This window comes from Anopheles gambiae, chromosome 2 (assembly GCF_943734735.2).
Source record: "Anopheles gambiae chromosome 2, idAnoGambNW_F1_1, whole genome shotgun sequence".
Classification (NCBI taxonomy): Eukaryota; Metazoa; Arthropoda; class Insecta; order Diptera; family Culicidae; genus Anopheles; species Anopheles gambiae.
In genome coordinates this window covers 8,007,283-8,019,463 of record NC_064601.1, presented here as the reverse complement: position 1 = coordinate 8,019,463, position 12,181 = coordinate 8,007,283, and the positions used below count along the sequence as shown (strand labels likewise).

At 46.2% G+C, this 12,181-nt stretch overlaps 1 protein-coding gene across 17 annotated transcripts in view; it reads left to right on the top strand.

The window, feature by feature from the left end:
- The window catches only part of LOC1281495 (tensin-1), a 155,809-nt gene that overhangs the window by 95,696 nt on the left and 47,932 nt on the right, over nucleotides 1-12,181 (top strand). For 2 of the 17 annotated variants that reach the window (XM_061643746.1, XM_061643745.1), the window contains exon 1: nucleotides 1,556-2,812. The exons of the other annotated variants lie outside the window; for them this stretch is intronic. In XM_061643746.1, the coding sequence (XP_061499730.1) occupies nucleotides 2,762-2,812 (51 nt within the window). In that variant the 5' untranslated portion in view covers nucleotides 1,556-2,761. Of the gene's footprint in view, nucleotides 1-1,555; nucleotides 2,813-12,181 lie in introns of those variants that run through there. 17 annotated transcript variants of the gene reach the window in all.

Genomic DNA, 12,181 nt, shown 5'->3' with positions numbered 1-12,181 from the left:
GCGATTTGCGTGAGCGATTCTAACGCTCCAAGCCAGTGAGCAAGTGATGGGTTAGCGCAGGAATGGTAAAGGAATCTATTTGCCAAGTTACGACACAAGTAGCTCGTATATATGTGTGTGTGCGTGTGTTTGTATGTACGGTTTGTACCATCTGTATGTGCGTTTTTGTTTTTGCGAACAGGAAGGGAAAAAAAGATCAACATAACCAACGATCCAGTGGTTCGTATAATGATCCCATAGAATGGCAAGAGTCAGCAAGAACCGTAAACTCCACTCTCTGTGTCTGTATGAGTGTTTTTGCGCTTTTTTTCGGCCTTTGCTCGTGCATGTTTTCTTTCCACTGGCCCTTCTCTGAACACGCTTAACATGATCGCGGTCAGCGATTTTTTTCTTACTTCATTCTGCTGTGCGCATGGTCCCGTTCCCGTTGCGGCTGTCATCGGACTCTGGATAAACTTTCGTCCATTAAAAAAAAGAAATGGATCCGAACCGATGGGGCAGCGCTGCCGGTGGTTGGCACTGTTGGTCAATTCACCGAAAAAAAACCCTCTTAGTGCAGAATAAACCTAAGACTGAAGAGTGGCCTATACTAGCAGCAACACATTCGCGAAAGATGGAGAGAAAATAAAACACACCGAATCGGGCAAAAAAAAGGGCAATGAAACCGATCCGCGAAAAGAGGCTCATCTTGGCTGGCTCATCGATGTTGTAAAACGTGTCGGCTTGCAGGCCTTCCCAGGCGTTAAGCGGAACACATGTGGATAAGGGTTGGTTTTAGCGCGCGCACTCGAGAGGGAAAGAGAGAGATAGACAAAAAAAGTGAGAGAGAATATGCTGGTGCGTTTGTTCCGGAGAGGAGGGATCGCACGATCGCCCTACAGCAAGGGTGTCGAACTCCGATTTGTCGATTTTTGCAATTTCAACTCAATATTTTTGATTGAATTGCTTTGATACCTAAAATTACGGACAAACTTCATAGATCATTTCAACTCACATTGCGAAACTAGATCATAAACTTGTGCTTATAATAACAGGGAATAACTTTATCATGGAGATAAAATGGTTTAAACTAAATGTTAGCAATTAGGGCCACCCAGGTAAACCATTACCTCAGGGCACAAAATACTGATAAATGTTACTGCTATGCTAGTCGATGCGTTCGTATGTTTGTGTAGGTATTTATGACTTGAATCAGTCGGCAACCTAAAAGCGGTTTTAATTGTCACCTGGAAGCAAACATCATAACGAGCTTAAGACGATAAACCTCGAATTGAATGAATTTATTATTGTTCGTAAGTTTGGCTACACGTAGATAAATCATGGTAATACAGCTAAACTCATTCTAATCTAACATTTTAAAACTCTACCAAAATAACTAAGCAATACATCAAAACGTTTTCCAACTCAGCGTATCGCCTTATCGACCCTCTCTCTCTTGCTCCCGATGCGAGCCATGCGCATCAGCCGTTGTTCGACACTCTTGCTATTGCACGCTGCCGTCGGCCAGTGCAGTGTAGAGGGGCATGAATGAGAAGCTTTCTGAACGTCCTGCCACCGGTCGAACCACACCGGAGAGAACCGTTCGCTCTCATTCGCGGAGAGTCTTTTGAACGGATCGTACGTACGTAAAGGCGCGCGTCCCGTTTTCTAACCGTTTTGCGACTTTCAAACTTGCATCCTGCCTTCCCCGTGTAAAGTGTGTGCTGTAACGGCGCGAGTTATGGGCGGCGAAATCTAGAATCATGTAATTAGGGTAGTGTAGTGCTGTAAATTCTCGCTTCTCTCTTCCCCCTTACTGCCGTGCGCGCGTGTATGTTTGTGTTTTAAGTTCTGTAGTTCTGATCAGTTTGCTTCCTGCTGGAGCTTTGCTGGTGGTTGTGGGGATATTTTGTACCAAGCAACGCAGCACCCGAGTTTTGCAAGAAGTGGTACCGAAGTCATCCGCAGCTTCTGCTGAAGTAGTAGTTCCTTCCTATTTTTACTATCGCTTAGTGTGTTCGTGTCTGTGATGTTTGCGAGTGTGATTCTAGTGTGGTTCAACTAATGAAAACGTAGCGTCAAAATTAACAACCCCCTTCTTACAAAAAATTGGCGTACTCAGCGTCTTCCAAGCCCTCCACTCCCACCGTTATCGGACCAATCAATCCTCCTCTGCTGTGCCCTCGTTTTTTTTTGTTTACGTGCAGTTCGATATGTTGTTGCCCTTATCAAGTGCGCGGCCGTGTGCGTGAGTGAAGGAATAAAAATCGACCAGCAAAACAACCGGGAGTAAAAATCAATTTTTGAAACACACTCTCGACCGCACTTCAACCAATCGATCGGAATTCTGACGCGTCCCACACCAACAGCACGATTGGACGGCCGTAAAAGCGTCCGCAGAATACTGTGCACCGGGCACCGGGTGTCTTTTCGGTTGTGCGGTTATCAGTGCCCCGGACGGTGGAATGCTTATCGCGGCTCGCTAGTTAAAACAGAATACTCGGTCTCGCGGTACAACCCTCGGTGGTGACGGTGTCGGTTGATTAGCAGTGAGTGAAGAAAATCGCCGCAGCAATCGCAACCAGCGCCCAGCGGCGATGACCGAGTGAAACCATTCTCGCCACTTCACATCGTGCGTGAAGAGTAATCCGCAGAGAAGCAAAGGTTTTTGTTGCAGTTGTTGTTGTGATTTGGTCCGCTTTATACGGGCAAAGGAAGGGTAGCCGTTAATCAAGCCAACCAACCAGCCAGACAACGCAGCCAGCAGCAGCGCAGCCTCACCATGATAAGAGTCAACTCGCAGTCATTCAGTCTTTCCAGCACGCTGAAAAAGGTACGCTACACGGAGGGGAGAAACGTTCGGGAAACAGAAGTTTGTGTTGATCGCACCCGCATCATCTAGCCTCACGGAGTCGGTAGGGTGTTAATTTTTCACAAACGAACTGTCTGACTAGCCGGACCAGAGTGGTTAACAACAAATGTCAACCCAGTCTTACACCCAAAACCAAACTCAACCCTGGAGAGATGCGTCGTTTGCGACCGCGGGTTTGAATTGAATGAAGGAATGCATTTTCGGTGTGTTTACGTTTGCTACACCCATGGCGGTGTCGCTACTGTGGCTGCATATAATGCCGAGGAAATGTACTGTTTATTTACAAGCAAATGCGTTTAATTATTCAACCGATTCTGAACCGATTCCGACCGAGAGCACGAGCCACAAACAAGCGCTGGGAAATACAAATGGGAAAGCATTAGTATGTGTGTGTGTGTCTTTGTGGGCCTGGGGAAATGCGTTGTTTTTGAACACTCATCCAACTAGGACGTACAAAGGTTTTGAAAATAACTAATGAAATAGATCATCTTTTCATGGTTGCTCGTTTTTCAGTCCCAATCGGCATGCGGATAGTGTAAATACATTGCGCCAAGCGAGGACAGTAACAGCGTAGACACGATCGCGGGTGTCTGAGCGCCGAATAGTTACCCGGGATCGCTCGGATCTAGATCTGAATGGTTCGTGTTTGTCCATAAAAAAACATCGGTACATCACTTTCACGACATGTGCAGTAAAACAAAACCCTTCTACCCGCCCCAACAACCCCACTATAGTGGATCGTGGTCAGAAAGAACCGACAACTGACCTACTAATCACTTTTACTACTTCAAGTATGCGTATGCCCTGTGCATGTGGGTGTGTCTGTGTGCGCTGTAGCCTGATGTTGTTGGGTCATATGTCTCTTCAACAGGCCAGCGCAGCATATTGCACGACACAACGAACTCCGCCTCATGTCTCATTCTTGGCATGTGGTTTCGGGGTTGACGATCGTCTGTGTCATGTTGTTCCTTCCCGCGGAGTGTTTGGAACTGAAATTGCAAAGAATATCTTGAGGAAGCTTCTGGCACAAACAGTTGCACTACACGTGCTATAGATTACTGGATCCAGCCAGAATGTCTGAACGAAGAGGCCTTTCGAATGGGTTCGCTGATGACGTAGTGATGAGATCGGTTACGACTTGTTTTTTTTTCCTACTGTGTCTATACGAAAGCCACTGGAATGCAACTCATGGCAACCACCCGTTTTTGCTCTTCCAGATGATGGTCGTCGTCGGGAAAAGAATTCAATTTGTGTGCACATTTCTTCGTTTTTGTTCAAAGATATATCTGTTGCCTCTTTACGACGCTTCACTTGTGAGTCGATTTACAGTTGCCGCTGACGAGGTCTTTGCAGTATCGTGTGAAAGAGATCCTTTTTTCTGACTCTGCAAGTCCCTGCTGTGCGTATGTGATTCAATTAATTAATGTCAGTTGAGTGGAACGCCACAGGGACGGCAACGATTGCGTATGTCTCCAGCTAAAGTGGGTTATTATTTGAAATGTTTTGGAATCTGCTTGTAGGCCTGAATGCCGTTCTTGTTGTTGCGAGTTTTACGCTTGAAGGCTACTGTTGCCTTAATCCAACCTCGTCGGCATGCGGGATGACCCAAACATTTACAAGATGTGACAAACCTCCCTTCCATGGCCATCCCAGACTACGACCGACACGGTAGGAACCGCTTTAGCCGCTTAATCAGCTTCAGCGCCCGCAGCTCCCTTGTTGGCAATTAATCACACCTGTCAAATTTTGTACAAAACAAAACGGGAATACCGATTCCGCCCGCTTTCCAAGAAGGTAACAATTATGTGTACGCCTGCTATGCATTCGGCTCACGGTCGAGTTCTAAACTGTGTGGCGCAACGCACCTCTGACTAATCCCCAAGCTCAGAAGGTACTGGTTTTTTACATCTTAACTGCTCATGTTTGCGGGCAAACATGATCATACTGGACTTATGAATTGGAATTGGTTTTGTGGACTCCCTTACGGAATGCGCAAACGACGGACGGAATCCCCTATGCGGAGTGCCACGCGGAAATGTCCCATGCGTCCATTCGATTCCAAGTATTTGACGCAAGCAAACACCCATGGGCTCAATAGTTTTTAAAAAGAAAAAAAACCTGAATCCAAAAAAACTAACAGTCGTCCGCTTAAATACTAATAAACCATGCAAATCACGTTTCCAACCAGCCAACGTTTCGGTTCTGTGTTATGTCTTTGCTGTTGCGGGGACGGGAAATTTTTGGGACCGCTTCGCAACGTGCTGAGGTGTGGCGTTTCTTCCTTTTTCTTTTTTCTTGTACGGTTTCGGACCCACCGAAACCGATTGGAAGGTTTGCTCCCCCGTTGTCTTAAGAACAAATGGCGTGTATTTGCTCAGTTGACCGACCGAGAGGCATGTTCGTGCGATTTTAACATTTTGGTGCTTATTTACCTTATGCCTTTTGTTATTTCGTTTTTGTAGCTTCTTTTTGCGGAATGTAGTTTTGCTAAACTGTTATTGTGTTTGCTGTGTTTGTTTCTTTGCAAAACTTGTGTTATGTTTCCTTACTCCGGCTCGGTAAGCATACGCCTGGACCTGTTTATTTGTTTCGAGTTTTTGATAGTGCGTTGTCTTAGTTTGTAACATGTTGGTTGAGGTTTGGTGTGACACAAATTGCATATATTGATCCCATTCGTAGTTTTTATTCTAATCGTGTGGACCAGTTCAATCGACCACTCGTCTTCTCCTTAATGCTTCGCTTCCTTTCAACGAAAGACGGAAAGAACCTCATTCGATCACTCATCATTTCAATCGGCAACATACAAAATCACTCAAAGATATGATTTTATGCAAAAAACCACAACACACCAACAAAAAATAACACAAACTATTCCAATCTGAGACTCGTTCATGCCGTCTGCAGCAATTCCAAACCCCTCGGAAGCTTATTCAAACGGAAATGAATTTATGATTTTATGACACGCCAAACTAACCACCGCCAGGCTGGCATCGGTTTAGGTCGGTTGATCGTAAATGTCGCTGCTGCTGCCCCGGCGTGTTCCAAGAATCTCGGAAACCTCTGCATGAGGTAGCCTTTTCCTACCTGCCTGAAGATCTTTCGATTGTGATACAAGACCCGGAGAAGCAAAGTTGGCGCATCGGTTGTGATGTACGCATATGCGAAGATCACTGCGAAGCTTCCCTTACGTAAGATTCGTTTAAAAAAGTAGACAGTTACGGCACCTGTCCTTGGACATGCATTAAATTGATGTTAGATAAGCGGTAGCATTGGACCTACCCAAGATGACCCGACGGGTTTGTTGTTTTGTCTTTTAAGCAATAAGAATCTCGTCCCCTATTTCTCAACATTGTCAAAGAGGCGCCAGTAAACTGTATGTACAAAATGGAGAGCACTGCTTGAGAAATATCGAAATTCTATGTCACTATGACAATTGAAGCGAAGGAATGTCGTCTAATTCTCAACGCCCCTCACCCCATACTCATCAATCAATTGATGATCACGCATGCTTTGTGGCACTCCCGAGCTTGTTATCGAAACCACGCGCTCATGTTCGGTTGACAAACGTGACAAGGACTCGCGCGTGTCCTGCGTTACGGTTTCGCGGATAAACAACGCGTTGATGGATTGATTGCCACTCAGCAGCATGTCTCTTTCTTAACAAACACACACGGAAACACACGAACGAGCTTGTGCTAAGAACCAGGTGAGAGAAGCTATGGCCCGCAGTACAACAAACGGAACCATTCACGGAAGGCATGAACGGAACTGTATGGGACCAGGTGTGCGCATAGTGATTATGATAATGTTGAGGCTGAGTTTGTGGTGAGATGTTCTAGCGTCTTCTACAGGATTTGCTAATGATGCTAATGCAACCTACCCCTGCTGGATATGTATGTGTACGTTACTTTTGAATTGCGTTTGTGTGCTTCCGTTCTGTGAAGAGGGAAATGTATGAGAACTTATTTCCCGTTTGAAGCGACTATGAGGGGTGCATGCATAGAACTGCAGCATATGGCATAAAATCGACCGGTTCCAGTCCTCAAGATAAATTGCTTCTCGCATTATAAAACTAATTGTTTGACACTTCAAAATAATCAACATCTACTCGCAATTTGTGCAATCAAAGCGTAAAAGAACGCGATGAATTGAATATTACGATTTGTCCAAAATGTTTTCCCCATTGTGTGCAAGAATACCCGCAGTGAAGAGATGTATCTATCCAAGGGTAATACGAACCTTCACGCCTTACGTGTAAGAACCAACCCGAACCGTAGACACCGCTCACTCAACCAAAACCATCCCCTTCTCGAGGTGAGTAGCGAACGCGAATGCGTCTGGAAAGTAGCCAGCTAATTAGATATACCTTTCGATCCCGAAACTCCAGCGAAAACGAACTGGACGGGAAGCTGTTTGCGCACATTGCTTTAGCATGACTTGGACTTATTTTTAGCCGTTACCAATCGAGCGCTGGTGATGGTCTATGCTGTTCTGCAAGCGGGCGCCCCAGCTTCAGATTTGCTTTTTTCTCCTCCTCCAAGAACCGACAGTGAAGTAGAAAAACGGTTTAAAAGATGAAATTGGCCTGTTGGCTGGCGTTTTGCGGCGGCGGCTGCTGAGATGGCAAATAATAGTTGTAATACTTCGTTACCCAAGTCGCAAGAACGGAATGGCAGTGGTGGTGGTGCGGTGCTGTTGGTGGTGTAGTTTTGCCGACAAAGTGGTTTGGATTTGCTGCTATGCGTATTGTCTGACTGGGCATGGGAGAGAGAGGTGGTGATATGGTTAATGTTTCGAGGCTGTGATGTAAATTCCGTAAGGAAGATTCTCTTGAGAGAGAGAGAGAGAGAGAGCTGAGGATGTTTAGGGAGTGGTGAAACGTATGGAACACACTTCAACCGCTTCAATGCGTGTAGGTGTGTATGATGTAAACAGCTGCGGATACGAATTCTTGGTACTGCGAATTGAGCACTGTATCATCTGTGTAGTTCGTGGGTATTTTATTTGCTCTTTTTGAGTGCTTTTTACACTAGATATATCACCATGAGTAATGAATACCATCCGCAAATAACTGATCACATCATTGGAGGAGTCAGCGTTATAGAAATACTTTCAATAGCTTCACAGTTTATCACTAGCATCTCCAGTTTTAATATCTTTAATGCATTAAATATGTACTATGGAAATCTGTGCCGATATTTAAACGACCCTATGGGGCTCGTTCCAGTGTTGAAATGTAATCAAACCTCCGCAACCTTCAAGGCTAATCAAAAGCCGTACTGCCTGCTCCCACAAATCCTCCCGCTCTTGCATAATCTAATGAGTTTGATATTCAATATCTTCCCCAGCGGCTAATGCCAGCGAATGCCGCTAAACGAAATCGCAGCTCATTTTAATATTATTAAAAGACTTTCCCACCACACGCTCGAGTGGTGCCCGGTGCCAGCAACGGACAGAGGACGATACTCACCAGCTGGCTTGCCTCACCTTGCACGGGCTAATGATAGTAATTTGACGTGATTTGACCCATACGTTCGCGGAGAGGTTTTGGGATAGGTCCGGACGGTGATTTATTCGCGGGTTTTTTTCTTACACCCAGTCCCATTATTTTGTCCCTCAACAGCTAGTATGTTTAGAATGGACCGAGTTTTGATGAAGAAATGCTCATTCCTCTTGGGAATATTTGCAACAAAATTCCATTCCAGCAATGTTTGATATTTTCAGCGTTGACTCATTGCAATTAAATACTGGTTACGCTTATCAGAAAGCGGGACGCAAAGTGATTCATCGTACGTTTTGCAGCGACATTAAATATCGGAGATAATGTAAGTAAAGGCAAGCAAATGTATGCGCTACTTAAGCATAAATCAAGTCGCGATCCGCGTAAGAGCAATCAATAAATCGTCGCCCGGAACGGAGCTCGCTGAAAATAAGAAGCAAATTACGGAAACCCATCGAAGAGATTGCGCAAATGTGGCGTACCCAATAATGGCTAGACATGATACTCATGAACCGCGTCCCGCCAGCTCTCGCTATTGCCATCTTTAGCATAAATTAAATCCTCCCGAGTTGAAAGACACGCATTCGCTTTACGGCAGCCGGGCAAAAACGGTTTGTGCTTTCCGCCCCGCATTGACTCACTTCAAACAAAACACCAAAGCCGCAAAGCAGAATCGTGCCGCAAAGGAATCGTTCACAGTAAATAGTTCACGAAAAACCGCGTCATCGGTCACGCAGCGAACCTTCTTGGGTTTACTTTAAGGCAGTTCGAGCTTTCCCGTTCCCCCTTCGCTGTGTTATGCCGGTATCCGACCTCGGAAGCCGTGCAGCAAATTTTTGCAGCCATTCCGAAACGATTCGTGGTGTCGCCGACATCACCGCACGACAAACGAACCTTTTACGGGAAGGAACTATACCGCCGAAAGTGTCAAATTACCGTTTTCCCACCAAAAAGAGTGAAAAAAAAACGAACTGACGAGATTGGAAAATAGCTCCCATTTTTATTCCACCCGCTTTAAAGGGCGCCCCTCCTTATAATTACTCTCCGACGGGCTGGAATCCCGGAGGGACACGCGACCCAATCATTAGCCCTGATGAGTTTTAATGGTCACACCTCGCCACATTCAGCCTCGCAAACCCATAGCCCGAAGCCCTTACACGGAAGGAAAAGCTCATTTGATAATGTTTTGATTTTTAAAAGCTTTTCGGCTTTCCTCTAGCCCGTCACCATGCTTAGCGATACCTTCGGTCATGCTGGGTTTTGGTTGCGCTGGTGTGATGAGCGTTCGCCCAAGGGTCGTTCAAAATTTCATCGGCACTTGATTACCTTTGCGGAACGGTTTCAGATTTTGCAGTTGGGCATCTTCGGGCTGGAGAAGGGTGTTTGTCGGTGCTTTGATACAGTGCATTCCACAAGGTCATTCTTGAAAGAGAGCAGCGATAAAGCAGGCTCACTGCCCTGCTCGGAAACGGTGTCACGATGGCTGCAAACTTGTGTGTGAGGTCGTTACCCAACTGGCAGGGAGGTTTCTGCTGCTCAGGGTGTGGCATTCTGAAGTCTCCTGGTGTGGTCATCCATGATTGATGGCCGGGAACTCAAACCCCGCAGCCAGTCCACCCTTAGAACCGGTTCCTTGTCCGTTTTTTGTTTGAATTATTGATCCGAGCATGATGAAGTTGAAATTGGATTTTCTTTCGCAGGTTAATGACACGGATGGATCGGGGCGGTGGTAGGCTTCACCTGCTGGCCCCAAGATTCTTTGAAGCGAAACGAATCTCGGACACATCGTTTTGTACGATTTCCAATTTGACATTTAAATATGATCAATTTCAAAGCCTAAGGTGAAGATCGTGTTAGTAATGCGTGTGAGACACGATTTCAATCTTTTATTTTCTAAGCCCGTCCGCGTCTTGGACACATTTGCAACCTGTCTGCAGGTTGTCGCCGACCTCTGCACACGGGCGAGGTGGACACGCGTATGGCAGCATCGTGATTTGTCTTGTTGGGTGGCCTCCTCCTCAGCCGACCGAGATGAAAAATGAGCTCTCCCACTCCCACTGATTGGTCCTACACACATTGGCAAGCGTAGACATATGGCAAGTGTCAAAAGTTCATGACAGCTGCTGTCACTGCTGTACATGCTGATGGTGGTGGTGTATGATTTTGTTTGGTTCCACCACCATACGGTCATCTTACGCTGCGGTGTGGCGCTACGGGCGCGTGCAACGGGTGGCAACTATTTGGGTGGACTATTTGTGAAACATGACTTCACGCGTTCGACGGGGATGCCCTATAATACGCTTATTTGCGTATACTATTAGCACCCGCGTGTCACTCTTTTTACCGTGCCCAATCGCACTGTGTGTTTGTTTGATTATCGCGCACGATCGCTCGTTATGAGGCGAGCAATTAATTTGTAGTACGTAGGTCAGGCACCCGCGCACGCCAAGTGCACGCAACCTTCGTCTAACATGTTGCGTGTGCGCTAGAGCCACCGTGTTGTAATTAACTACAACACTAGATGAACACAGATACCGCAGTGATGGTCTGTGCAAGACACAACAATTCTTCATAAAGTGTGTGATGTCAGCGGTTTGCGTTGGAGAAGGTAGCATTGCAGCAGCAGTGCAATCTTGTTCCGTTTAATAGCTGGAGCTGTAGCGCTGCAAATCACTAGCATTAGGGTCGGCTGCGTCCGTCCGATGTTCCGCACTTTGATGAAGGGGTTTAGTTGTGTTGCGCGTTCAAGGCAGTGACAGCAATAAATTCACGTGTCATCAGTGATGCCTTCTATTAGCGGTGATGATCATTTATTAGCAGGGCATGGCTTCTGCGAATTTGTCACAGTGTGCTCTAGAAAAAAAGCACCTATTCATTTCAGCACATGCTGAACAGAATGCGCACAACAATCGGAAGTACGGCCCTTCGAACCCGCACTACTGTGCGCTGTTTGAATACGTTAAATAAGACACCCTTTCTGTGGCGGTTCCTTCGTGAAGGCGGTCGCGTACCTGTTTGCCGCCGGTACAAGAAAAGGAAGGCTTAATTTACGATTATAATTGCTTTTAATTGTCGCTTGCGCACCGTCGCCAAACGGAACGGTGACAAGCTGGGCTCTCTTTCCCGTTCCCTACCCTGCCTTGAATGACCGCACGTTGGCCAGGGTACGATGTTTGTTTGCTCTTGATTAAGGTACACACCTTGGTGGGCTCCCGCTGCTGTCAGGTGACCATAATCATGCCTGATAGCCACCATCACCACCACCACCACAGCACGGTCGATTGGAAACCAGTTTGAGTGACGAAGCCTGCGACGGTCGCTAATAGAATGTTGAACGGCGGTGCATTTGATTGAACGACTTTCGCAATGTCATGGGTCACCCGCTCCAGGGTGGTCGGTCGGAGCGATGTGGCAAAGGGGTGAGTAGTGTGCTATCGATGGGTCGTTATTGAGCGGAATCGTGATTTGGTGAGACGTAATCCAATTGAGGGGTTGTGAAACCTGATATCAATGTATTATCACTTTTGTAAGTAAACAGCCCCGATCTCAGGTGCTGGAGGCAACTTTGGAAGGTGTGGAGCTGGTTAGATTGAGACAAATGCCTCTACTAATTGTATCGCTGCAGGGTGCTGGATGTGTCGATAGCTTTAATGCTACTCTTATGAATGGTTTAGAAAACAAACAAGAAGATCTTGCTAGATCTTTTAGGCGAAGTATTCTCCTAGCAAAAGTGTCTGTTTATTTAGTAACTTAGTACCTGTCATGGACAGCTGTTTTGCTGCTAACCAATTACGAACGCTCACTAAATTGAGCTGTCAACAAATCAGTTC